Genomic DNA, 26008 nt, shown 5'->3' with positions numbered 1-26008 from the left:
ATAGTATTACTGTGTTTTGAGACTTCTTGAGTGAGGCTAGGCTTTGCAGAGCTTTGTGAAAGAGGAAGAGAAAATGTAATTTATATAAATTATGTCCTCTGGTAGCTCTTAGACAATCTATGGGGTATTATAATTAGGTGGACTGTGTGCAGTGATGACTATGTATAATGACATGTAAGCAGTTGTTAAAATTGATGTTAGAAACCCTGACTTGTAGTTTACCAGATTTGCTTTGGTTGGTTGGTTGGTTGGAGAGATAGGGTCTCACTCTATAGTGCAGGTTGGCCTCCAGTTTCCATCAGTCCTTCTTCCTCAGCCTCCCAGAGCCTAGGATTATGGATATGAGTCACCATACTCAGCTCAAGGTAAAGTGAGAGTAGTGATTAGGGAAGATGTCAGGAATGAGCTTTAAATTACAGAATTAACTATCTGTAGATAGACTATCTATTTATGGAACCTGTGGTTTTGAGCATGCTAAAGAAGTGCCCTCTACCACTGAACTCTAAGCTGGTTTTGTTTTGTTTTTGCTATTTTAGATTTGTTTTGAACTCACTTTGTGGTGCAGGCAGGTCTTAAATTTGTAGTCCTCCTTCAGCCTCCTAAGTAACTGGAATTGTAGGCCTACATCGTCAGTCCTGGCTAGGAATTAAATTTTTTTAAATGTCCTTTGGAGTCCCAAATATTTTTTTGGTCTGATATATAATTATCTTTAAGACACCTAAAGATCTTAGTTTATATTTTATAAAGAGTTGTAACCTCATAATTTCTTCTAAATTAAATAAGTTGAAGTCAAAGTTTTTATCAAATGGGTATGATGATTACTTGCTTTCTTCCTATTAGAGTATTTAGATTTGTTTGATGTTTCAGGTAAGGAAACAGGGTTTTGCAGGAACAGAGGAATTCAGGAAAGAATGTGCCTAGGGCAGATAGGTGTAGTAAGAAGCCACAAAAGCAGTGAGGGCCAAGTACCCAAGATGTCTACAGATCCATTTCATGTCTGTCTTATCTTCATCCATATTGTCTCTGTTCATCTTCTACATTTCTCTCTGGGTTTCTTAAGGGCATGCACTGATGGTCTTGTCTTATTCTAGACAAGAGTGGGTGTGCTCATGCACATATACAAAGGGATAAAAAAGGACTAGCCTACTGTACAAAATGGTGTGTTAAGAAGCAAAGGGTAGGGCTGTAAAGCAAGGCTTGCTCTAGGATCCTTGAAGGCAGACTGAGGGCTGTTCTCCCTCCCTACTTCGGTTCCATGTTTCAGTTCCACTTGAGATGATTCTCTCTTTGCCTCTGTTTTATGAGCTGTTCTCCTTTGGGTTTCAGGAGTGTAAGCGACCCCCTGAAGCCTTTGGCTTTGAACAAGCTACCCGGGAATATACTCTGCAGAGCTTTGGGGAGATGGCTGACTCCTTTAAAGCTGACTACTTCAACATGCCTGTGCACGTAGGTGATGGAGGGCTAGGGTAGTGCTGGGGCCAGGTGCATGGGCACTGGTACTGTACCTCCCCTGAACTAATGTGGACAGGATAAGATGTACTCTACTATTCTTGTCCTCCCAGATGGTACCCACAGAACTTGTAGAGAAGGAGTTCTGGCGGCTGGTGAATAGCATCGAGGAAGATGTGACTGTTGAATATGGGGCTGACATCCATTCCAAAGAATTTGGCAGTGGTTTTCCTGTCAGTGACAGTAAGCGGCACCTAACCCCAGAGGAGGAGGTGAGTGGGTGATTATCATGGTTATATGTCAGCTGTATGAGCTTGGGCAAGTCATTTATCATCTGAAAGACACAAGATCCCTGTAAGACAGGCGTAATTATGCCTGCCTCAAGTAGTTACTTTGAGATTTAGATGAAGTGTTGTATGAAAAGAACACAACCTAGGTAGTATCTGGAACATGAATGTATGAAATGCTTTTTATTATTTTTAATCTCACATACATTACATCCCAACTGAAGTTTCCCCTCCCTTCACTCCTCTCAGCCTCTCCCAACCCCAACTCCACCTTCCCTCTCCCTCAGATCCATTCCTCCGTTTCCCTTCAAAAATAGAGCAGGCTTTACAGGCATATTCCTTCTGAGCCCTGTTTCCTTATTTGTAATACTGGGGTATATCTACCTTGCTTGTTTTGTTTTGTTATTTTTTTCAAGACAGGGTTTCTTTGTGTAGTTCTAGCTGTCCTTAAACTCACTTTGTAGCTCAGGCTGGCCTCGAACTCACAGAGATCCTCTTGTCTCTGTTTCCCAAGTGCTGGGCTTAAAGGTGTGCACCACCGCTGCCAGGCCTGCAAATTTGTGAGAAGTAGGTAAAGTGACCTAAGGAGTGATTAGTATGCACAGGTATAATTGAGAGTCCAGGCTTAACTGAATGGAAAAATGCATTTGGGTTCAGGGCTTTTTGTTTTGTTTTGTTTTTGCTTGTTAGGTTTTAATTTGAACTTTTGAAAAATTGGAGCATAAAAATATGAAAATTCTACATATTGGGGCTGGAGAGATGGCTCGGCACTTGCTGCTTTTACAGAAGACCCAAAGTTGATCCAAGCACCCACATTGGGCAGCTCTGGCTGTAACTCTAGCTCCAGGATAGCCATCATTCTTTTCTGGCCTCCATGGATACTTAGGGGATACACATGTATACACTTACTTATAAATAAAGACTAATCTCAAGAAATAAATTATTTGTATTTATGGAGTACCATGTGATGTTTCTAAAACATGTATACATTGTGTGAATCAGTGCATATCTTCTGAAACATTTTTATTTACCATTAAAACATTCAAAATCCTTCGTAAAGCTTTTTGAAATGTATAATACATAATCATTATTTCTAGTCATCCCACTGTGCAGTAATATACTAATTGTTTTACTTCTGTCTAAATTTAACTTAGTATTCATTAATCAATCTTTTTGTGTCTGCTTCTAGGAACCAGCTTTTTACTTTCAATATCTAAAAAGTAAACTTTTTTATAGTCCACATTGGACAAGATCACATGGCACTTGCCTTTCTGTGCCCGGCTTATTTCACTTTATGTAGTGATCACTAGTTCCTTCTGTGCTGCCACAAATAATAGGATTTCATCCTTTTGAATGGCTGAAAAGCATTCCAATGTGTGTATTATATATTACATTTTCTTTGGTTGATAAACAACTTAGGCTGATTTCCTTTTCTTGGCTCTTTTGAAAATAGTGTTATAGTAAACATGGGAGTACAAATAACTTTTCAAAATACAGATTTTGTTTCTCTTGGCTATGTAACCTATAGTGGAATTGCTACATCATATGGTAGTTTTATCTTCAGTGTTTTTTTTTTTAAGAACTTCCATACGGTTTTCCAGCATGGCTGCACTGATTTATGTTTTTACTATAGTATCTGGGGCTTCCTTTTTCTCCACAACATTGCTAGTGTTTATTATTATTTTGCTATACTGGAGATTGAACTCAGGGCTTTTTGTGTGCTAGGCAAGTACTCTGCCACCTATTTTCATCCCTTATCTATTTGTCTTCTTTTTTTAATTTACTAAAACTTTATTATAAAAGAAACTCACAAATAAAAATCATACAGAACTGCATTTTTGATAAGAATTATTCTTAGTGAAACCAGGTGATTGTGGGTTCAGATTTTGTTTCTTTGATGATTAATGATACTGAGCATTTTTCAAATACTTGGTTGCTCCTTGTATGTCATCATTTTAACAATTACTAAATCTTTCAATTGGTTATAACTATAATCTGCTGCAATTTAAAATCTGGTTATCTGCTTTTTTTGTTGAATTTTTTGAGGGATTTTTTTTAACTGGTTGTTCCATGTGTTGTTAAGCAAATAGTTTGCAGATATTTACTCTGTATGTTGTCTCTTTGTTGTTTTGTCTTTTTTGTGTTCTTGTTAGTGTGTTTTTGTTTAGCTTTTTTCAATTTTGCTTTTTTTCTTTGAAATAGTTTCTTGCTATGCAGCCCTGGCCTGGTACTCAGCATAAGCTCCTGATAAACTTGTATGACAGTCTTTCTTCTTTCTCTTTAGCCTTCTGAGTGTTGTTTTGTGGGTTAATAATATTTATTATTGATTTATCTTTTAGTTAAGCAGTGGTTAACTATTCCTAATCCAGCTGTATACCTAAATCACCACACAGAGACCATTTAATTAACTTAGAGCACAGTGCTGGGCAATAGTTACTCCATCCTAAACATCCTAAGCCCGCATAGTTTCCTCCCATTCAGAATTTCCCACCTTATCCTTGCTTTTAGTCATATTTTAGGTCCGGTTTATCTCCCCTTGTCCTTTGAGCCCTCTCCTTCTGATCTCTGATCTCCTGATTCCTCCCACTCACTTCCTTCTCCTCCCCTCCGGATCAGGATGTCCCACCCTATTCTTTCCGTTGCTCAGCATTGTGGCTGGTTGTTTTATTGACCATACAGAGAACAAATGGTGGCATGTTTACACAAACTTGAGACAGGTGATGCAATACTTATTCCTTTACCCCAGATAGTGGGGTAGAGAAATCAGCGTTTGAATGAACAAGGGTAAATTGTATACATTCCAAAAGAACATAGCAACAGTCCTGGGATTACAAGCAGATATATCTAGCTTGCCTTGTTGTTTCATTTGCAGTGCAGAAGCTTTTTAGTTTGTTGCAGTGACATTTATCTTTTTGTTGTTATTTCTTGTGCTATTGTAGCTTTGTATAAGAATTTGTTGCCCATTTAAATGTTTTCCGGTGTTTTATTTCATAGATTCATAGTTAAGTATTTTTTGTTTTTGTGTATTTGGGTTTTTTGGATTTTTTTGTTTTGTTTTTTGAGGTAGGATTTTTCTGCCTACACCTGGCTGTCCTGGCTATATAGTTTTAGGTCTTACAGTTGTTTTAATCTGTTTAGAGTTTGCTTTTGTTAATGAGATAGGGCCCTAGGCCCTAGGTTTTTTTTTTCTTGTGTATATAGCTATTTCAATTTATGTAGCATTATTTATTAGAAGGATTACTCTTTCTCCAGTATGTGTTCTTTTGTTTTATTTATTTGTTATGTTTTGTTGAGTGAGACAGGGCTTCACTTTGTAGTTCTGGCTTGTCTAGAACTCACTAGGTAGAGCAGACTGCTTGAATTCACAGAAGTCTGTCTGCTTCTGTTTCTTGAGTGCTGGGATTAAAGGCATGTACTGCCACACCTAGTTTCACTCTATTTTTTTGACTAAGAGTATTTCAGCATAGCCCAGGCTATCCTCAAATTTGTGAACTTCTTGTTGTATCTTCCAAATTGCTAGCATTAACAGGTATGTACCACATCATGTTCCTGGGACTTCTGTTGAAAACTGGTTGGCAGACCAGTCCTTATGGTAGATACATATCCACAATCTTCACGAAATTAAAGTGAATTTAGTTGAGATTTTGTGTGTGTGCACTTGGGGGGAAGAAGTGAAGAGGACTTCACTTCACTTCACTTCAATTTGTTAGGTATGGTGCCCAAATTAAGACTATGCAAAAGCAAATAACTAAGTTCTTGTTTAGTGTGATCACTCAACATCTATAATGTGAGCCTTTAAGAGACTCCGGCAGCATTACTATGACTTTGATGTTGGCTTAGGCTACACAGTGAGATCCTGTCTTAAACTAAAAAAAAAAAAAAAAAAAAAAAAAAAAAAATGGGGCTAAGGATTATGGCTTAATTAGTAAAGTGCCTGCTATACAAGCATGAGGACCTAAGTTTGGATCCCTAGAAACCACATAAAAGCCAGGTGTGTGGTAGCTTTACTCTCTAACTCTAGTGCTGAGGGAAGGTGGGTAGAGACACGGATCAGCAGAGCCTGTTTAGCCAGTTGCTGAACTCTGGAATCAATCCTAGATCCTGTCTCAAAAAGTAACATGGAGAGTGATAGAAGAAAATACCTAATGTTGACCTCTGGCCTCCACGTTTGTGTTCACACATGTGATCCCACTCAAACATACATTCACCTTACACTACACACACACACATAAGTAAAATAAACAAAAATGCTAAGATTGGTAATTTAGACCTATGATCCCAGCTACTCAGGAGGTTGAGGCAAAAGGATCACAAGCTCAAGCAAGGCTTTCCAGTGCAGGTTAGTGAAACCCTGTCTCAAAATAAAGGACTCAGTATACACTAGTAGAACAGTTGGCTCGCATTTGTGAAGCCTGAAGTTCAAACCTCAGTACTGGGGGGACACTCGGTTCCTTGGTATAATCCTCATCCTGTATAAACGCTTGACCTGACAGGAGTATGCTACAAGTGGTTGGAACCTGAATGTGATGCCTGTATTGGAGCAGTCTGTACTATGCCACATCAATGCAGATATATCTGGCATGAAGGTACCTTGGCTGTATGTGGGCATGGTCTTTTCAGCCTTTTGCTGGCATATTGAGGATCACTGGAGTTACTCTATTAACTACCTCCACTGGTGAGTGGTGGCTATGGTAAGCTGGGGAGGCAGTTTGGCTGGGCTCCCTACTACATCAACATGTATATGACCATTCTGTATCCCTTTTTAACTTGAGCAGGGGTGAACCAAAAACCTGGTATGGGGTCCCATCACTTGCAGCAGAACACTTGGAAGAAGTGATGAAGAAGCTGACACCTGAGCTTTTTGATAGTCAGCCTGATCTCCTTCACCAACTTGTCACCCTCATGAATCCTAACACCCTCATGTCCCATGGTGTGCCGGTAAGTGCCCAGGGCCCATAAGCAAGGTATAGGAATGAGGTACTGATGACTTCTGTGGTGGTAGTTGTAATCTTCACCTGTGATTATTCCTGCTTTGTCTTATTCCTTTTCTGCCGTGATTGGGCTATAGATATGAGTGTTCTGAGATCTGTGGTCATCATAGTTGGTTAGATACAAGACGGGATAGTGAATTCTCTGGGCCTTGTGTTTGAGAGAGATACCTTAGGAATGCCTTGTTATCATGTCTAGGTTCTAGCTAGAAAAAAAATGGAAATAAAGGAAAGGGCTACAAAATATTCTTGCTTTTCTTTTTAATTTTGTTTATTTTTATGTATGTGTGTGTCTGCATGTCTGTATATGTACCACATGCATGCAGTGCCATGGAGGCCAGAGATGGTAATTAGATCCCCTTGAACAGGAGTTAATAAGGTAGTTATGAGCCACTATGTGAATGTTGAGACTCATATTCAGGTCCTCTGCAAGAGCAACAAGTGCTCTTATCCACTGACCCATCTTTCTGAAACAATAACAAAAATAACACTGGGGAATCGGGTTCCTATTCTGAATGGTCAAATACTACGTACAGATTAGAGGTCATGTTATGAAAGAAGGCATTGAATATTAGGACAATTACCTGTATGTACAATGCTTCATTCATTCATTCATTCATTCATTCATTCATTCATTCATTCATTCACTCATTCATTTGCTTGTTTAATGTTTTTTGCAGGTTTTTTAAATTTGTTTTTCGTTTTTTTTGAGACAGGGTCTTTCTACATAGCCCTGTCTATCCTAGAACTCATTGTAGACCAGGTTGGCCTCAAAGTCAGAGAGCCACCTGCCTCTGCCTCCAGATTGCTGGTGTATTACTAATCTTTATTTGAGACAAGCTCCCATGTAGCCCAGGATACTCTGCAGTGCTTGATCCTCCTGCCTCCCAGGTGCTGGGATTACAGACATGTGCCAATTTGCTTGGATTCTGTTCTACTATTATTCATATTCCTTCTTATCTGTTCTGTCCTTGGCATTTATTCTAATACATAGGATGTAGTAGGTAGTTGGTAAATCTCAAATTAATGTATTCTTGAGGTATGCTAGGACATCTCTACAGCACAGTTTTTGAGTCAGCAATGTTTCTTATGTACATTTCTTTTTTTTCTTTTTACTTTATTTTGATATATGTTTTCTAATAACTTTTAATTACATTTAACCAAGGATCAGGCTATCTAGGGACTTAGGGGAAAAGGCATCCTACAGTAACAGCACAGATAACATTCTTCTACTTGGAACCTCTCCTTTTCCTTCTCTACTTCACACCATGTAAAGATTACTAAATTCTAGGTGGTAAAGGAGGGCTGGGGATATAACTTAGTACTTTTGGGCAAATGGCATACTTGAAACACCACCAAACAGAAAATGATCATAGTCCCTTCCATTTCTGCTGGATGTTGGGTCTAATCTCTCCTCAGACATTTTTTTCCCTCATCCATAGCATATTCCTTGTTTATAATGTAAAGGAAAACTATAGGGTAAAAGACAATTCACTTAAGGATTAGGGCAGCTAAGATACCAAATGGGGCAGGGATTCAGTACTTAACCTCTTTTTTAAAAAATTATCACAGATATTTAAACATGCATTTTACTTCCACCTCTACAGTATTTTTCCTGTTCATGGTTTACTAGCTTCTCTAGCCAGTTGCTGCTTCACTGCTTGCCTCTGACTGTCCTGCCTCTCTCAAACTTCTTAGTTCTCAGAATCTCTAGGCTTTTTGGATTGATACTATACATTCCAATCCAAATCACCTCTGATTTTCATGTCCTTACTTGACAGGCTACAGTTTAGTAAGCTATGTTTAAGTCTTTGTGTCATGTCATGTTGTGTGCCCCAAACTCACCACACACACTCTACCCTTCCTTTAGTAAAGGGCATTTCTTTTAAGGAAGCTTTTCCAAAAATGGAAAATAGGTCATTCCCCATTCCCTCCATCCCAAACATTTGTTATATTTTCCATGTTATTATTTTTATGTAAAGTTTGTTGTAGCAGTGAACTGTGTGAATTTTATAATGTCTTGTATATATGACCAGAACTGGACTGTCCACCTTGATAGCCATTACTCACATGTGGCCACTGAGCATTTCAAATGTGTCTAGTCCCAGATGAGATGTACTGAAAGTATAAAGTGGATGTTGGAATTCAAAACTTAGTATTAAACAAAAAATGTAAAGTATCTCACAAATACTTTTATATACCATCTAAACACTGAGATGACAATATTCTGGCTTTGTTAAATAAAATAGATGAAAATTATTTTACCTCTATTTTTTTGTCTGTTTTTGTTTTTACTTAAAAAAGTAAATTTAAAAATGTGGCAACTAAAGAATTTTAAAGTGGCCAGGCTTGATGTTATGTGCCTTATAATATGAGAAGCTGAGTCAAGAGGATCCTAAGTTCAGTGCCTGCAGCTCAGTAGAACATTTGTCTAGCATTCAGAAGGCCCTGTGTTTAGTACCCAGTACCAGGAAAGGAAGTTTTTTTTTTTCCCTAGGTACCTTTGTGCTTATTTCTCTTGGACAGTGCTGGTCTAGTATGGTTTTATAATTACCATTGTCTTTTTAAAAAACAACTTTATTGCAGTATGATTCTGTTCATTCTGTAAAATTTTACTCTTTTAATTATATAATCTAGATGTCCTTACAGAGGTTTGTTGTTGTCACTGCAATCCAATTTTAAAACATTTTTGCCACCCCAGAAAAATCCCTTATACTCATTCCCAGTCATTCTCCATTCTAGCCTATAGGACTAGGCAACCGTTCAACTTACTTTCTGGTTCTAGATTTGCCTTCCTTTCTGTTCATGCAACTAGAATACTGGTTGGTCTCATGGGGGGGTATCTCAGTGTGTTTTCAAGGTTTATCTATGTCACAGTATATATCTGACCTTTTTTCTTTTTATGGACAAATAATATTCACTTTACTGACCTTTATTCTTTTTATGGACAAATAATATTCACTTTACTCTTGGGGTTTAACAATTTTTGTTATTGTTTATTCACATTTCTCCTTTTCAGGCCAGTAAGATGACTCAGTGGGTCTTACAGACCCGAGTTTGATCCCCAGGGCCCACATGGTGGAAGACCCACATTTCTCATTTTTAATAGCTGTAGAATAGAATGACTGTTTCTTGTTGTTTGTTTTGATGTTGAGATAGCCCAGGCTAGCCTTAAATTCATTAGGTAGCTCAGGCTGGCCTTAAACTTTTGATTCTCCTACCTCAGCCTTGCAGATGCTGGGATTTTAGTCATGAACCACCACATCTGGATAGGAGTGCTTTTTTTTAAACCATTACATAAGAAACAGTAAAGTAACACTGTTAAAATTAGCTTAAGAGGAAATCAGGAACATTTTTCTTTGTCTTCTACTTGAGGTTTCTCTGGAACTTGGCTTTTGCATCTATGAAGTTATAAAGTCTGGGAAGAGATTGTTCAATAAATACTACTAAAATACTTTTTGTGTTCAAGAACACTGGTCACCACCCTTAAGGTCAATAAAGCAGTTCCTGCCTTAGAGGTGGAAGACAGAGAACAGTAAACAATTAAAATAAGTTGGGAGATACCATAGGACAGCAGATTAGGCCAGTTAGGACTGGGGTATCTGGAACAGGTTTGTACAAGTATTTGTATATTTAATTTGTTTTTTAAAATAACTTTTACAAAATTTTTAAAGATCAACATTTGGTGCTAGCCAATGCACAGTCCTAGATAAAAGAGTAAGAATTTGCTTGCCAGACTAATGACTTTATCCATATAGTCATGGAGTTTATACCATAAGGGCTTGGGTGAAGTGTGCCATGGTCAGTTATTGTTGTTATTATCATTATTATTATTATTTTACAAAACATTTTTGGTGATTGGTGATGGAAGCATAGCAATAATAAAAGCAAAGAAATGTTTCAAGGCTGACTGATTTTAGAAGAAAATGTGATAGTGATACATCATTAATGGGAAGATTTATATTAGCTGTTGTTATGCCTTGAATTATTCTGGAATCCTTGCAGAAGAATTACTGTGCTGAAACAAACTAGTTTCTGGTATATAGTAGTAGGTTAGTGAGCTGGATATAGAGCTCAAAGATCATGGCTTTACTTGTTAGTACCAAGTAAATAAATAATAATAAATGAAAGAAAGAAAATGTTCTTTTCTGGGAGAATTTGATTCTTTACATGGCACTTATCCTTTCATTGCATGTTGACTAGCATTGAATGTTTATCTTTAAACATTTTGTGAAACTTCTTTGTTAAAGAAAGGAGTTAAGGGTCTGGAGAGATGGCTCAGTGGTCAAGAACACTGGCTGCTCTTCCCGAGGAAGAGCCTGATGCCTTCTGACTTCATTGAGTATCAGGCACACAACAGTGCACATATACATGCAGGAAAAACTACTCATACACAAACCTAAAAACAATTTTTAACATCAAATTAAAAAAAGAATTTTATCATTATTTTCTGTTTTTTCCATCTCTATGATCTAGCTTTTTAAAAATCCTTTTTTTACTGGGTTTTCATAAGGAGTAAAAGTAGCCATTTACATTCTTAAAAAAAAGATTTATTTATTATGTGTGCAGTGTTCTGTCTGCATGTATGCCTGCATGCCAGAAGAGGGCACCAGATCTTATTATAGATGGTTATGAGCCACCATGTGGTTGCTGGGAATTGAACTCAGGACCTCTGGAAGAGCAGCCAGTGCTCTTAACCTCTGAGCCATCTCTCCAACCCAACAATGAAATTCTTGACACTAAAAAGCAGACACTACAGTTCAACCTTTTTTTTTTTAATTAGTTTTATACTCAGGGAGACAGAAGCAGGCAGATCTTTGTGAGTTTGAGCCCAGCATGGTTTGCAAAGTGATTCCAGGACAGCCAAGGCTACACAGAGAAATACTTTCTCAAAAAACTAAAAAAAGAAAAAGAAAACCACCCCAAATTGCTTTTATTTTACTTTTATTTATGTGTATATGTGAGGGGGGTGTGCGCGCATGCACACGCACACACACACACACACACACAAACACGCTTGTGGTGGAGAGAGGGGCTGTCTTTGGAGGCCAGTAGATGTTTAATCCTCTGTACCTGGAGTTGCAGGAGGTTGTGAACTGCCTCATGTGGGTACTGAGAACCCAACTCAAGTCTTTTGCCAGATCAACAATTGTTCTTATCTGCTGAGAACACATAAGAATCAATGTAATTCAATACTTTATAATTTCTTAGGAGTTGTACTTAATAAAACCTGGCATTCCGGGGATAATGGTGGATGGTTTCATGCCTATATGGGAAACTGAGATTCCCATCATTTGTGTCTGGTATTGTGACATTGCCTCACTCTGAAAGATTTATTTCTGCAGAAATTAGAACAGAGGGTTGAGATCTAGGGATACTTAGTACAGTTAAAGGTAGAATTACAATAAAAATAATAGAATTCATCTTTGTATGCATACTGGATCCTGGCTACTTTCCTTAATCGCTGTTAACTTGCTGACAGCTGGGTCGCTTTCTGCAGACAGAAAGTATAAGTACTTTTTAGGGGGGAAGGAGAATTTGGCAATCTAACTGGTGGAAGAAGAAGAAAAAGAAAAAGCTCTTTAGAATTTCCCAAAATAAGTGGTCCAGATCATCCTGCAGTGAAGCTCAGAAGTTGGTAAATGTTACCTATGTACTTCTAAGTTCACCTTTTATTTTTCTCTCTCAAAAATAAGTAGGCTGTCACAGATTATCAAGTAACCAAAATGAAACAACAACAAAACCTAGAAAAAAGTAGAACCAAATATAAGAAAGCAGCTTGGAGAAATAGGCATGGCAGAGAGGAGTAAACTTTAAAAGGAAAATAAACCCCATTAACACCTTCAAATATTCATTATTTTACTTTCTATGGTTTTAGTTATCCATGGTCAATTGAAACCCAAAAATGTTTAGTAAGAAATTCCAGAAATGAATAGTTACTTTAAAATGATATGCTATTCTGAGTAGAACAATGAGATTTCATGTTACTATGCTCTGTCTTAAGGTTCCTACCTGAGGCATTAATTGTCCTTTTGTCCACTGTGCCGTGCTCTAGATGCTACCCATATTGTTAGTCACTTAGTCTGCCTTGGTTATTAGATTGGCTGCCAAGGTATGGTAGTGCTTATTTTCAAACACCGTTTGTCTTACATAATAATGTCCTTATTGCAAGAGGAGTGATATAGGAAGGTCAGATATGACAAAGAGATGCTGTATTTCTTTTTTTCTGTGAAAAATATAAACTTAAGGAATGAAAACAATTATATGCTGAGGTTGCTAATATCTGTAAAAAGAGGGAAAAGGTGCCACTTTTGTCATGCTTCAGACTGCAAAAAGTACATTGTTAGGATGAGAAGGCCTCATAAAATTCTCATTTGTATGTATGTATAAGAAAAACATATATGGAGGTTAGGTTCTACCTGGGGCTTCCACTGAGTGTCTTGAATAAGTGGGACTGCAAACCTGAAAAGCAATATGCTGTTTCAAAAAGAATATAGAGAACCCACTGAGCTCTTGAGACATTGAAATTTTAATAGCAAAAGTGAAAAGGGGTGGGGGAAAGTTGCAGAAAATAAGTACTAGAAATAATAGAATGAAAATATAAAAATGATAGCTGGGCGCTATGGCACATACCTGTAATACGAGTATTCAGTGAGGCAGAGGCAGGCAGATCTCTGTGAGTTTGAGGCCAGCCTAGTCTGTGGAGTGAGTTCAGGATACCCAGGGCTGCACAGAGAAACCCTGTTTCAGAAAAAAAAATACTAGGAAAGTTGAAGTGATTTGATGAATATATTTCCTGCCTGCTGTGACTCAGATTACCTTTCAGAGCAGAGGCCTAAGATTCTGTTGTCATACTCTGTTCCCTGAAGCTTTCCTTTCTCTCTTTTAGGACCCTGCTGTTCAGTCAAATTGCTAACAACTGAGAGGCCTCAATTTATCTCAGTGTTTTTAGCCTTTCTTTCCCCCCCTTAGGTTGTTCGAACAAACCAGTGTGCAGGAGAATTTGTTATCACTTTTCCTCGTGCTTACCACAGTGGTTTCAACCAAGGTTACAATTTTGCTGAGGCAGTCAACTTTTGCACTGCTGACTGGGTGAGTATGAAGTGTGATGGGCTGGTAGGGAGAAACAGAAAGGTTGTGGGGAAGTCAAGACACTGCTTCCTTCAGGCTTGGCCAAGTTTTAACTTTGAACCTGTCCACAGCTGCCTGCTGGGCGTCAGTGCATTGAGCACTACCGCCGGCTACGAAGATACTGTGTCTTTTCTCATGAGGAGCTTATTTGCAAGATGGCTGCCTGCCCAGAGAAGCTGGACCTGAATCTGGCAGCAGCTGTACATAAGGAGATGTTCATTATGGTGCAGGAGGAGCGGCGTCTACGAAAGGCTCTGTTGGAAAAAGTGAGTGGTAGAGCTTTTGATCAGGCATCCTAACCTGGTAAAGGTTGGGAAAGACTAGGGTAACTTCCAAGGATAGATGCAGTTTTTTTTCATGGAGTATAGTGAAAAGAGTGAGGTTCACATTTTATTCTCAGTCCTTGCAGTGCCTGTTAACTTTATACAGGTCAGTTTATGTCACTATGTCACTTCCTTATCTGAAAAATGGGAATTCAGTTTATCTTTGTAGGTAGTTGAATGAGGTAAGGACATTTGTTCAATAATTGCAAGGCTATGGTTACAATGGCTATCACCTTTATGCAAATGGCCCATTAAAATAGGCAGGCATATGAAACCCCTGTTGCTGATCATTTTGGTTACTTCATTAAGTTATTTAAAATATAAGTGATAGTTTCACTTTCCAACCCTATAAAATGGTAATAAATACCTAAGCTTAATTTTGTTTGTTTTTGAGACAGGGTTTCTTTCTGTAGCCCTGGCTGTCCCGAAACTTGTTTTGCAGACCAGGTTGGCCTCTGAACCACCACCACGCCCAACTTAAGCGTGATATTTGTAATGATAGTTGTAAAGCTTGAGTGAGCTGATGTTTGTATTACTACCATTGCAGTATACCACTGCTGATGTCAGTAGTATTGGTGCATGAAAAAAAAGATGGTTGAAATATGGAGTGTTTCTTAGGAAATTATTATTTATGTATTTATTGGGGACTTATTACTTTTGATCCTCCTTGACAATCTCCTGAGCTTAAGATTAATAGGCATGTTCCACCATAACTAGTCTTTTGGTTTTTGTTGTTGTTTTTAAGATTTTTGTTGATGTTGTTGTAATTTATGGCTGGGCATGATGGTGCATACCTTTTATCCCAGCACCCCAGATGCAGAGACAGGTGGATCCCTGTGAATTTGAGAACAATCTGGTCTATATAATGAGTTCCAGGCAAACCAAGGCTACATAGTAAGACCCTGTCTCACGGGGGGGAGGGGGGGGTTGGTATTTATTTTTATGTGTATGGCTATTTTGCCTGCAAATATATTGAGTCCACTACGTGTATGCAGTATCTGTTGCAACCAAAAGAGGGGTATTAGATCCCTAAGAACTAAAGTTACAGACAGTTGTGAGCCGCCATGTGGGTGTTAGGAACTGAACCCAGGTTTTCTGCAGCAGCAAGTTCTCTTAACTGCTGAACAATCTTTCCAATGCCCTCAGCTATTTTCCTAATTTTTCAATGGTCCATTAACTTGGGTAAAATAATGCTGTCAAATAGAAAGTGATCCTACTTCAATAGATTTTTTTTCCATAAGTATGTGTCAGTTGTGTGTGGCTGAGAGGCTATTGCTATACCTGCCTGGATAGGGAAGTGATGTAATGAGGATCCTCCATGAGATGATGTTGAAAGTTTAACATTATAACTCGATGGCAGAGTGCCACCCAGCATGCAGAAGATACTGGGCTTGATCTTCAGCATTGCAAAAGAAAGAAAAAACTAGAAAGAATGCTGGTCCTAAGGGATTTCTGAGTGACCTGTTTTCGGGGGTAATATGTTTTTAGTTTAAAAGTTCATGTATAGGCTGGCTATGGTAATACATGTCTATAATCTCAGCATTTAGAAAGCAGGTAGAAGAGCATTGCTCTAAATTTCAGGCCAGCCGAGGCTACATAGCATCTACATATAGACACATACTCATAACTTTGCTGTGAGTGTTAGATATAGGCTAAGTTTCAGCTATTGAAACTTCAGCTATGCTAGAAGTCTGGAGCTTCTCATTTGTTGTATTAGTTTGTAAATCTCTTGGCTTTTCCATGTGTCATATTCTCTATGTTATTAAATGATGGTCCTGTGCTATGTCACAGTATGAAAAGGAACAAAAATCAAGATTATGAGAATAGAGACCTGGGCTGGAGAGATGGCTCAGTGGTTAAGAGCACTGTCTGCTCTTCCAAAGGACCTGGGTTCAGTTCCCAACACCCACATGGCAGCTCACAACTGTCTGTGATGCCAATTCCAAGGGATTTGACACCTTCACACTAATACACATAAAAGTTAAATAAATTATTTAAAAAAAAAAAAAGAATAGAGACCTACCTTCCCATTTGAACAAAATTCTATACCTTCGGGACTTAACTCAGAGATAAGTTCTGGTCACCCTAATCATGAGGTCTTTAAGAAATGATGTGCATTTTTGAATATTTTTATGGAGACGATGCATGTATCTGTCTGTAATCTGAAGAAATCTAGGGGCTTCATCCTTCCAGTATTCTCTAGCTTTGGATTCAAAATTGTCTGCAGTTAGAAACTCACTTTGATAAGTTGCTGGTTTTCTCTGTTAATACTTAGTAAAAATGAGATGTGCTTATGAGATGCATATTCTCGCCTAAAACTTAGAGCTAATGATATTTGTTGAGTGTTTCATAATCCATAATCTTATTTATTAAGTTCTTAATTGAAATACTTAGAACAATCAAGGATGATAGTTACTGTTGACAAGAGAAGCAGACAGATCCAGAAAGATTTAAATAATTTTATCACGATGAATGGACAGTCACAACCTCATTAGCAGTGGAGCAAGATTTGTAATTTGCATTGACCTCATAACTCACAGAGGTTTGAGGTTTGTTTTTAAAGTTGGTATGTAAGACAAAGTTATTGGAGCCAACATTTCTTCTTAAAATTCCTAAAATTGCTCATGATAGTTGTCTTTCAGTCACTCCAGCATATTTGGCTTTTCATTTTTAGGCATGGACTGCTTTTTTATAAAAAAAAAAAAAAAGCACATTTGTCCTTCTGCAATTTCTGGGTACACAGTGTTTCCATTTGCTAAGCAGGAGTAATATCTGGAACATGGTGAATGTTGGGTAACTGAAGCCAGCATTGTTTCCTAGGAAGACTACATTTCCACCTCTCTGCTGCCTAGGTCTGCATTCTTCATTCTCTCACTAAAAGTCCCTTTGTTTTCATTTTAATCTTTTTTGTTTATTTTTGTTTTAAATATTTATTTGTTTTTGGTTATTGGGTGGGTGATACACATGCAATGGTGAGCCTGTGGAGGTCAGAAGACAACTTTTGGGAGTCCATTTTCTCCTTGTATCTTAACATAGGGTTCTGGAAATTTAACTCCGGCTGCCAGGCTTGTGCAACAAGAACCTTTACATGCTGAGTCATCTCATTTGTCCTTGATTCTAGTTTTGTGAGACATTATCTTGCCATGTTTTCCAGGCTTGCATTGAGTTCCAGTGTTCTGAATGCTGGAATTGCAAGCATTTGCCACGATGCCCAGCTCCTAATCTGAATCTCACCCATATTTTTCTGTCTTCATAATTTTTTTCTTTTTGTCCTAACGTCCATACTGATCCAGTCAATCCTGATCCGTCTGAACCCCTGCTATGAGGTTATGGTCTTGACAGAGGGCAGAAGTGATGGGAACTCTGGCTTTCAAATCTTCACAAACATTATCATAGATTTGAGTTACTTTGATAGCGGAGATGGGATTTCTGTCACCCTGTCTGATTCTGAATAATATGTGGGTTTTATGCCCCCAGGGTATCACTGAGGCTGAGCGAGAGGCATTTGAGCTGCTTCCAGATGATGAACGTCAGTGCATAAAATGCAAGACCACATGCTTCCTATCTGCCCTCGCTTGCTATGACTGCCCAGATGGCCTTGTCTGCCTTTCTCACATCAATGACCTCTGCAAGTGCTCCAGTAGCCGGCAGTACCTTCGGTAAGTCGAGGACCTACTTGAAGGAAGGAGGAGAGTGCAAAGTTGGGCTAAAATGTGCTCTTTCCTGTTCTTTCCCAGGTATCGGTACACCTTAGATGAGCTCCCTGCCATGCTGCATAAACTGAAAGTTCGAGCTGAGTCCTTTGACACCTGGGCTAACAAAGTACGAATGGCCCTGGAGGTGGAAGATGGGCGGAAACGCAGTGAGTAATTGGGGCAGGGTGGGGGGTTGGAGGGACTCTGCAGACAAATTCTGTTCTCTTCTGTGTCCCTGGCCTTTTTCTTATGCCTTTACTCAATGCTGCCTATTCCTTGCTGCTCTCTTTCTTTTTCCAGGCCTTGAAGAACTGAGAGCACTAGAATCTGAGGCTCGTGAGCGAAGGTTTCCTAACAGTGAGCTTCTACAGCGACTGAAGAACTGCCTGAGTGAGGCAGAGGCTTGTGTGTCCCGGGCCCTGGGATTGGTCAGTGGCCAAGAAGCTGGGTATGTTGGTGTGAGGTGTTGCCACACCTAATGAAAAGTGTCTTATAAGAGGTGGATTCTGCATGTAATGGGTTCCGTGGAACATCAGCAGGAAATTGCCAAGTGAAAAATGGCCTAGGAAGCACATGCAAGTACAAGGAGGACAGGCAACTTTTCATAGAGGGGAGTGTTAGCAGTAAGAAAAGTTAAAACTGTTTATCAGTGTCTATAGAAGATTTGAGAGATAGGTTGAAGGATTTTGTGGGCAGGGAGGGCTGTGAGAAGTTTAGGTTCTAGAATAGAACACAAACAAGAAAAATTGAGCATAGTCGCAGTAGAGTGTGGATTGTACAGTATAGGGGCTAACAGTGTAACTTAATGTTTACCTAGAGTATGAGGGTGTGGGTTCTATCTCCAGCTCCATGCAGGTGGGGAGTAAGAATAAAGTCTGGCTTCTGTTAGCATCACTAGTTTATAAGCTCCTTCACCCTCCAACTGTTTCCCTCTCTCCTCCTATCCCTTCATCTTATGAATATGCTTAGATTTAAAAACCCTTCCTGTAGTCTAGGCAACTGTGGAAACATTGAGGTACAAGATCAAAGTAGAGGAGATATGGTGAAGAATGATTTAGGCACAAATGGAAGGAGGGGTCTGGGTTTGGATCTGAAATCTCACATATGGAACTCTGTAGCCCCAACAGGGTGGCTGGTCTACAGATGACTCTGGCTGAGCTACGGGATTTTCTAGGCCAGATGAACAACTTGCCTTGTGCCATGCACCAGATTGGGGGTGTCAAGGTGAGGAGAGATGGGCTTAGGTAAGACAGTAGGTTGCATGTGTGAGAAAATAGTGGGAAGTAGGAGCAAGTTTTTAGATTTGGGACTTGGAACAGGGAGCAGGGATATGAGTACAATATGCTGAGTCAAGGGAAGGTTTGCCTAAGTAAAAGAGATTACAAGGGTTTTTTTGGGGGGCCTGAAACAATCAATAAAGTTTATAAAAATAGGAGTAGGATGGAGAAGATAGGGGGCCTTCTTCCAAGCATGAGGGTTTATACAGCATAATATTTCTTAGGGTAGAGGATCTCTTAATGCTTTGAGAACAGAATCCCATGCAAAGATAAGTGAAGTATAAATTTCTGGTCAATCATGAATAAAATAACCTAGGAATGTGCATTTTAATACATTCCACGGGGCATCATAATGAACGATCAAGTGTTACAGGAACTAGTGTTTTAGAGTTCAGAGAATGAGAATTCAGTCCATGTTAGATTTCCTTTTCTTAAAACATTGTGTTGGGAGGTGCTAGAGCAAAGATATGTGGTGGGACCTCTTAAGTGCCTTTAACTGAAGGGTTTATTCTTCATCCTGTATTCTGGTAGGGTATTCTGGAACAGGTAGAAGCCTACCAGACTGAGGCCCGTGAGGCCCTGGTCTCACAGCCCTCCAGTCCAGGGCTGCTGCAGTCCCTGTTGGAGAGAGGGCAGCAGCTGGGGGTGGAGGTACCCGAAGCCCAGCAGCTTCAACGGCAGGTGGAACAGGCACGGTGGCTGGATGAGGTAAAACGCACGCTGGCTCCCTCTGCCCAAAGGGGTACCCTGGCCATCATGAGGGGACTGTTAGTTGCAGGCGCCAATGTAGCCCCTAGCCCTGCTGTGGACAAGGCCCAGGCAGAGCTTCAGGAGCTGCTGACCATCGCTGAACGTTGGGAAGAGAAAGCCCACCTTTGCCTGGAAGCCAGGTAAGTCCAGTCTGTCCCCTCCCTGACTTTGCTTACCTTCAAAATTTAGTGGAGTATCTGAAAAGAATGGCTATGGATGGCCTTGGCCATCATACCCTTATGTAGGTATATTGAGTTTCTCTGCTCTTTTGTTTCTTCTCTTTTTCTTTTCTCTTTTTTTTCTTTTTAAGTCTGTATACATAGAGGCAGAGGTAGGATGATGGAAAAGCAGAAGAGAACAGGAGTGTGTGTGTCTGTATATGTCCCAGTACCAGTAGGTCAGCATGTATACATGCTCAGAAGCACAGGAAACAAGCAGATGAGTGGATATAGGTAAAAAGATGCCACACACATGGGGTGTCACAGGATACACAGGTGGTTAGTATATAAACTGCTAGCAGGCTGATAGAGTGGCAAACATAGGTGTAAGACCTATGGCGGAGGATATATGGGTGCATGCAATCTGAAGAAAGCAGAGCCTGGCAACCATCTTTATCAACATATAAGCGCAGGAAAGACAACTGCATAGTCGTATATAGCTGCTAATCAGGCTGGGCTCTGATCCATAGACTAAACTGGCCTGCTCCCCCACCCCTTCTTTGTTGTTGTCTTTAGGCAGAAGCATCCACCAGCCACACTTGAGGCTATAATCCATGAAGCAGAAAACATACCTGTTCACCTGCCCAATATCCAGTCTCTCAAGGAGGCTCTTGCTAAGGCCCGGGCATGGATTGCTGATGTGGATGAGATCCAAGTAAGGACCAGCCCCATCTGTAGCTAGACTTTCCATGTAGCTGGAAGACATGATATACAGCGTTTATGCTGCGTTTCATGGCTAGAGAAAGGAATGAGCACATATGAGGAGGCAAAATGTATTTGCAGAGCAGTATTCTTGGTAGCGGGATTTACGAGGCTGTCCTGAAGGAAGTGGGGTGCTGGTCAGGATGAGGATGATAGAGCAAGAATGCAGGTGTTATGAAAGTAGAAAGGACAGTTACCTGGTGATAGGTAGAAAAGGAAGACCACAAAAGCATAGCTAGTTCAGTATCCCTGAAGACACACTGGCTACCTGGACTGAACCAGTGAGTAGCCGTAGGTGTCATGCATGGTGGAGAGTATTTCTGAGGACGGTGTCAGTTGTTTCTGCTTTGAGAGTATGAGGGCAGACCATCTTCCCAGCTCAGGCCAGACATGAAAAAATAGATATTTCCAAGTTCAACTTGCCTTTCTCTCTTGCTCATGTTCAGAATGGTGACCACTATCCCTGCTTGGATGACTTGGAGGGCCTCGTAGCTGTGGGTCGGGACCTTCCTGTGGGGCTGGAAGAACTGAGACAGCTAGAGCTGCAGGTACTGACAGCACACTCCTGGAGAGAGAAGGCCTCCAAGACCTTCCTCAAAAAGAACTCCTGCTACACATTATTGGAGGTGAGGTCTAGCACTTTAACCTATACCCTCTTTTTGTCTGACTGGCTGTTTTGAGGTAGTTTATATGACAATATGAGTTTTTTGAGGGGTCATGGGTGAGGGGAGGAGAGGATATGGGAGATAGGGAAGCCTGGTCATTTGCCTCTGTCTGCCTGCCTCAGGTGCTCTGCCCGTGTGCAGACGCCGGCTCAGACAGCACCAAACGCAGCCGGTGGATGGAGAAGGAGCTGGGGTTGTACAAATCTGACACAGAGCTGTTGGGGCTGTCTGCGCAGGACCTCAGGGACCCAGGCTCTGTGGTAAGAAGCTTAGATACAGATGGGTATAAAGAGCCTGGCGATGATTGTCTGAACCCTGTGACTATGGGCAGACCACTTGCTTCCTGAGCTCAGTTGTCCTGGTTTGGGAGTGGGGTGTTGAATCCAGAGAAGGAAGGAATCAGATTGTTTACCTGTTCTCCCCCATTTCCTGGGCATGGCAGATCGTGGCCTTCAAAGAAGGGGAGCAGAAGGAAAAGGAAGGGATCCTGCAGCTTCGTCGTACCAATTCAGCCAAGCCAAGTCCACTGGCATCATTGACAACGGCCTCCTCTACAGCCTCTATCTGCGTGTGTGGGCAAGTGCCAGCTGGGGTGGGAGCTCTGCAGTGTGACCTGTGTCAGGACTGGTTCCATGGGCGGTGTGTGACAGTACCCCGCCTCCTCGGCTCCCAGAGGCCTGGTCTTACCTCATCCCCACTGCTGGCCTGGTGGGAATGGGACACCAAATTCCTGTGCCCTCTATGTATGCGCTCACGGCGCCCACGCTTGGAAACCATCCTGGCACTGCTGGTAGCCCTACAGAGACTGCCTGTGCGGCTGCCTGAGGGTGAGGCTCTACAGTGCCTCACAGAGAGAGCCATTAGCTGGCAAGGCCGTGCCAGACAGGTTTTGGCCTCTGAGGAAGTGACTGCTCTGTTGGGACGGCTGGCTGAACTCCGCCAACGGCTACAGGCTGAATCCAAGCCTGAGGAATCCCTTACTTACTCTTCAGATGGTGGCGAGGGCACTGGCAATATGCCTAAGGTGAGCTTCTTACCCCAGCTCTTATCCTCAAATTCCTGTCCCCTGTCCTCTACATAGGCTCTAGCTTTGCCCCTGTTCTCTAGTTTTCCATGTCCTTTGGCCTAGCCTTTTTGTTCCATCCTATATCTGTCCATGTTCCTAGACCCTGCTCTCTGTTGCCACCCCATGTTTGCCTTTCTCCAGGAGGTAGAGTCTTCCAGGTTTTCATGTCGGTGAAGGAAGAGTAGGGCCTGGCTCTTCAGTTCAGTTACCCCCTGCCTTTTCCTGATCTTGATATTTGATAGGTCCAGGGGCTGTTGGAGAATGGGGACAGTGTGACCAGTCCTGAAAAGGTAGCCACAGAGGAGGGCTCAGGTAAGAGAGGTAGGTCTAGCTGTAGTGTGAGTGGGATGTTGAATGGTTATTACCAGTGTGACCCCTGATGTCCTCAGCTCTGTTATAGTGGTGTAGGATAAGACCAAGGGCAACCTCTAATCCAGCCCGAACCCACATCTTCCAGATCTGGAGCTGCTATCCTCGGTATTACCACAGTTGACTGGCCCTGTGTTGGAACTGCCCGAGGCAACCCGAGCCCCACTGGAGGAACTTATGATGGAAGGGGATCTGCTTGAGGTGACCCTAGATGAGAATCATAGCATCTGGCAGCTGCTGCAGGCTGGGCAGCCTCCAGACTTGGAGAGGGTCCACACGCTTCTGGAGGTAAGGAGAAGAGTCATTGACATGGCCAGGTCTGGCCAAGCAGGCAGGGAGCTCTCAAGCCCTAACTACTTACCGATGCTTATCTTTTGGGAGAGAGGTGATTTGGAATAGGATCTTGTTATATAGCCCTGGGTGGCCTGGTAACTTGCTTTGTAGTCCTGGCTGGCTTTGAACTTATGGCAGTCTTCCTGCTTTAGTCTCACAAATACAGGCATTACAGCCCTGAACCACCAGAACCCACTTAGAGCCTGTCTTTTTGCCTTCTGTGTTCACAGCTGGAGAAGGCAGAGCGCCATGGGAATCGGACACGAGGCCGAGCCCTAGAGAGGAGACGGCGGAAGAAGGTGGATCGGGGTGGGGAGGCCGATGACCCGGCCCGAGAGGAGCTAGAGCCAAAGAGGGTACGGAGCTCAGGACCAGAAGCTGAGGAAGTCCAGGAGGAAGAGGAGCTGGAGGAGGAGACTGGGGGTGAGGTCCCTCCTGTACCCTTCCCCACCAATGGCAGCCCCAGCACCCAGGAGGACCAGGATGGCTTAGAACCAGTGTTAGAGGCTGGTTCAGACACCTTAGGCCCTTTCTCTACTCTGACTTCCCGGCTGTTGATGTCCTGCCCACAGCAGCCATCTCGGCAACAATTGTGACAGTGGCTGAGCCTAGCACAGACCCCTACAAAGATCCTTCCTTGGCCTCAAGGATCCTTTCTGACCATCAAGCCTGCTTCTTGGAGGTGGGCGGGTAGGTGGAGAGACTCCCCCCTCACCACCATCCCCAAGACCGTGACTTTTATATTCTGACTCCAAGGTATTGTTCAGACCTCAGCTCCTGGGGGCCGGCCCCTGGAGTCCTGCGTCCCTGGTAACCTCTAACCAGCATTCCCAGACACCAGAGGCAGATAGACAGGTGGGCAGGGGATCAAATGGGGCTGGGCCAGCACCATTCCAGAGACAAATCCAGGCACATGCAGACTGGGGGACCTCTCCCTTATCCCCAGTTCTGGCCCTGGGTCAGGCCATGCTACACTAACCTTCCCTCCCCACCTCACATTTTGCCTCCCACCTCCTTTTTACTTCTTTCCTCTCCCCTTCATCTTTTCCTTTCCCTTACTGTTCCACCCAGGAGGAGGAAACTTCACATAGCTGTCCTCACTTTTTTATTTGAAATGAATTTTGTTGGGGTTGAACAGGGCTGCCTATGGTCTGAAGGCTTTTGGTGCTTGTCCACACACCCACCTCAACCCTTCCTTCCTATCCTCCCTTGTCTCCTTTCCTCCTCCTGGGTTCACGCTGTAATAAAAGAAGATTGTTGGTGTGTAATTAATTTGTTCAAAAGAAGAAAAACAGAACATAACAAGAAACTTTGTTCCAACTAAAGCCTATTTTAATTTTATTTTATTATTTTCCTCGTTAGAAATAAAACCCTTAGGAATGTTTTTAGAAACATGTTTCTGAAGTGCATTTCTCTTCAAAAAGAGAGCAGAACCTTCCTCGCCTGTTAATGGAACAGCTGCAGTGCTAGTGGTAGTGCCAGGGCCAAGACCAGGGAAGCAGGGCTCTGGATCTCAATCTTACCAGCTTCTCTCTAACCTTGGAAAAGATATCCTGCTCCTTCCCCAAGCCATTTCCCTGTCTTCAGACTGATGGGCACTGGTCCCTCTTGGTGTTTTGCACAACAGCTTCCCCTAGCTTTGTGCTCTTAATTTTCTGTTTTCTGGGGGACTTTTTCTTCATGGCTTTATTAAGGTAGTTTCCATGCTATAAAGTTCAGCTGTTTTAAATATGTAAGTTGGTGAGTCGGACCATCCTTGATGTTTCTCTGTTAGTTCTTTCTGTCCCTAATGAATGTGTGGTTAATTTGTAATTTCTGTGTCACTGTTAAACTGTCCTATTGAGATTAAATTTGCATACCATACAGTTCATCCACTTAAAGTATACAGTTCAGTGGCTTTTAGTATATTTCAGTCATTGAATGAATTACCACTGCAAAAAATTTTAGAATGTTTTTATGGCCCTCAGAAGAAACCCCACATTCCCTAGGTGTTCCCTTCCCACTCCCATTTGTCTCTTCTGGACATTTTATATAAATGAAGTTATACAATGTATGATCCTTTTGTGTCTGGCTTCTTTGACTTGGCATAGTAGCTTCAGGCCTGTTAATAGCCCTACAGTAGTTAGATTTTCACCTTTCTGAGGCTGAAAGATGAAGGGACTGTGCATGATCAGGGACTGCCCTCCTCAAATATGTTTATACACATTTTTGTGGGTATCTATATGCATTTTCCCATATAATACCCATCAGATTACATCATATTTATAAAGGAACCATACATAACCCTCTGAAGACAAGCATTCTTGTGGTTCTGAGTGTACTCTGTCCAGAGTCTACCTAGGGGATAGAGGAGGAAGCAAAAGCTTGGAGGCCCTGCTTCTCTAGCTAGCTTCCAGGCATCCCTGGCTTCTCCAGACTTTTTCCTCTCCTTAAGGCTGTATAAGGTGTTACAGGCTAAAGCGAAGTCTTGATCCCTAGCTCAGGAACTCAGCACACCAGCACTCTTACTTTGCCCTTCCTCATTTATGTGCTCAGAAGGATCGTTTTGCTTCATTTCTATCCTTTCCCAGGATCTCCAGTTGGTAGATACCTAGTGATATGACATAATCTCACCTGCTTTTGGTTATTTTCAGTGGTGAGAACATGGCTTAGACCTGCCTCATCCAGTCTTTTAGTCTATGTTGAAAGGTAGACATCAGTGAATACTCATGTACTGGGTCCATTTTGATCCTAAGTTGCAATCAAGGGGAAAAGC

The 26008-nt window shown here is 41.5% G+C and overlaps 1 protein-coding gene across 6 annotated transcripts in view; it reads left to right on the top strand.

Annotated features, from left to right (window-relative positions):
- Positions 1-24578, top strand: part of Kdm5c (lysine demethylase 5C) — a 37303-nt gene extending 12725 nt beyond the window's left edge. For 2 of the 6 annotated variants that reach the window (XM_055617950.1, XM_055617949.1), the window contains exons 9-26: positions 1327-1446; positions 1563-1721; positions 6230-6411; positions 6512-6674; positions 13697-13816; positions 13927-14121; positions 17656-17837; positions 17916-18040; positions 18174-18321; positions 18992-19097; positions 19682-20040; positions 20635-20773; positions 21267-21446; positions 21608-21745; positions 21928-22509; positions 22794-22863; positions 23009-23208; positions 23484-24578. In XM_055617950.1, the coding sequence (XP_055473925.1) occupies positions 1327-1446; positions 1563-1721; positions 6230-6411; positions 6512-6674; positions 13697-13816; positions 13927-14121; positions 17656-17837; positions 17916-18040; positions 18174-18321; positions 18992-19097; positions 19682-20040; positions 20635-20773; positions 21267-21446; positions 21608-21745; positions 21928-22509; positions 22794-22863; positions 23009-23208; positions 23484-23849 (3534 nt within the window). In that variant the 3' untranslated portion in view covers positions 23850-24578. Of the gene's footprint in view, positions 1-1326; positions 1447-1562; positions 1722-6229; positions 6412-6511; positions 6675-13696; positions 13817-13926; positions 14122-17655; positions 17838-17915; positions 18041-18173; positions 18322-18991; positions 19098-19681; positions 20041-20634; positions 20774-21266; positions 21447-21607; positions 21746-21927; positions 22510-22793; positions 22873-23008; positions 23209-23483 lie in introns of all 6 variants that reach the window. The other 4 variants (XM_055617948.1, XM_055617947.1, XM_055617952.1 and 1 more) reach the window with 3 other exon arrangements.
- The last annotated feature ends 1430 nt before the right edge of the window (positions 24579-26008 follow it).

The sequence above is a fragment of the Psammomys obesus genome, unplaced genomic scaffold (genome assembly GCF_907164565.1).
Source record: "Psammomys obesus unplaced genomic scaffold, mPsaObe1.curated_primary_1811, whole genome shotgun sequence".
Lineage (NCBI taxonomy): Eukaryota > Metazoa > Chordata > Mammalia > Rodentia > Muridae > Psammomys > Psammomys obesus.
This window is presented reverse-complemented; position numbering and strand designations above follow the sequence as displayed.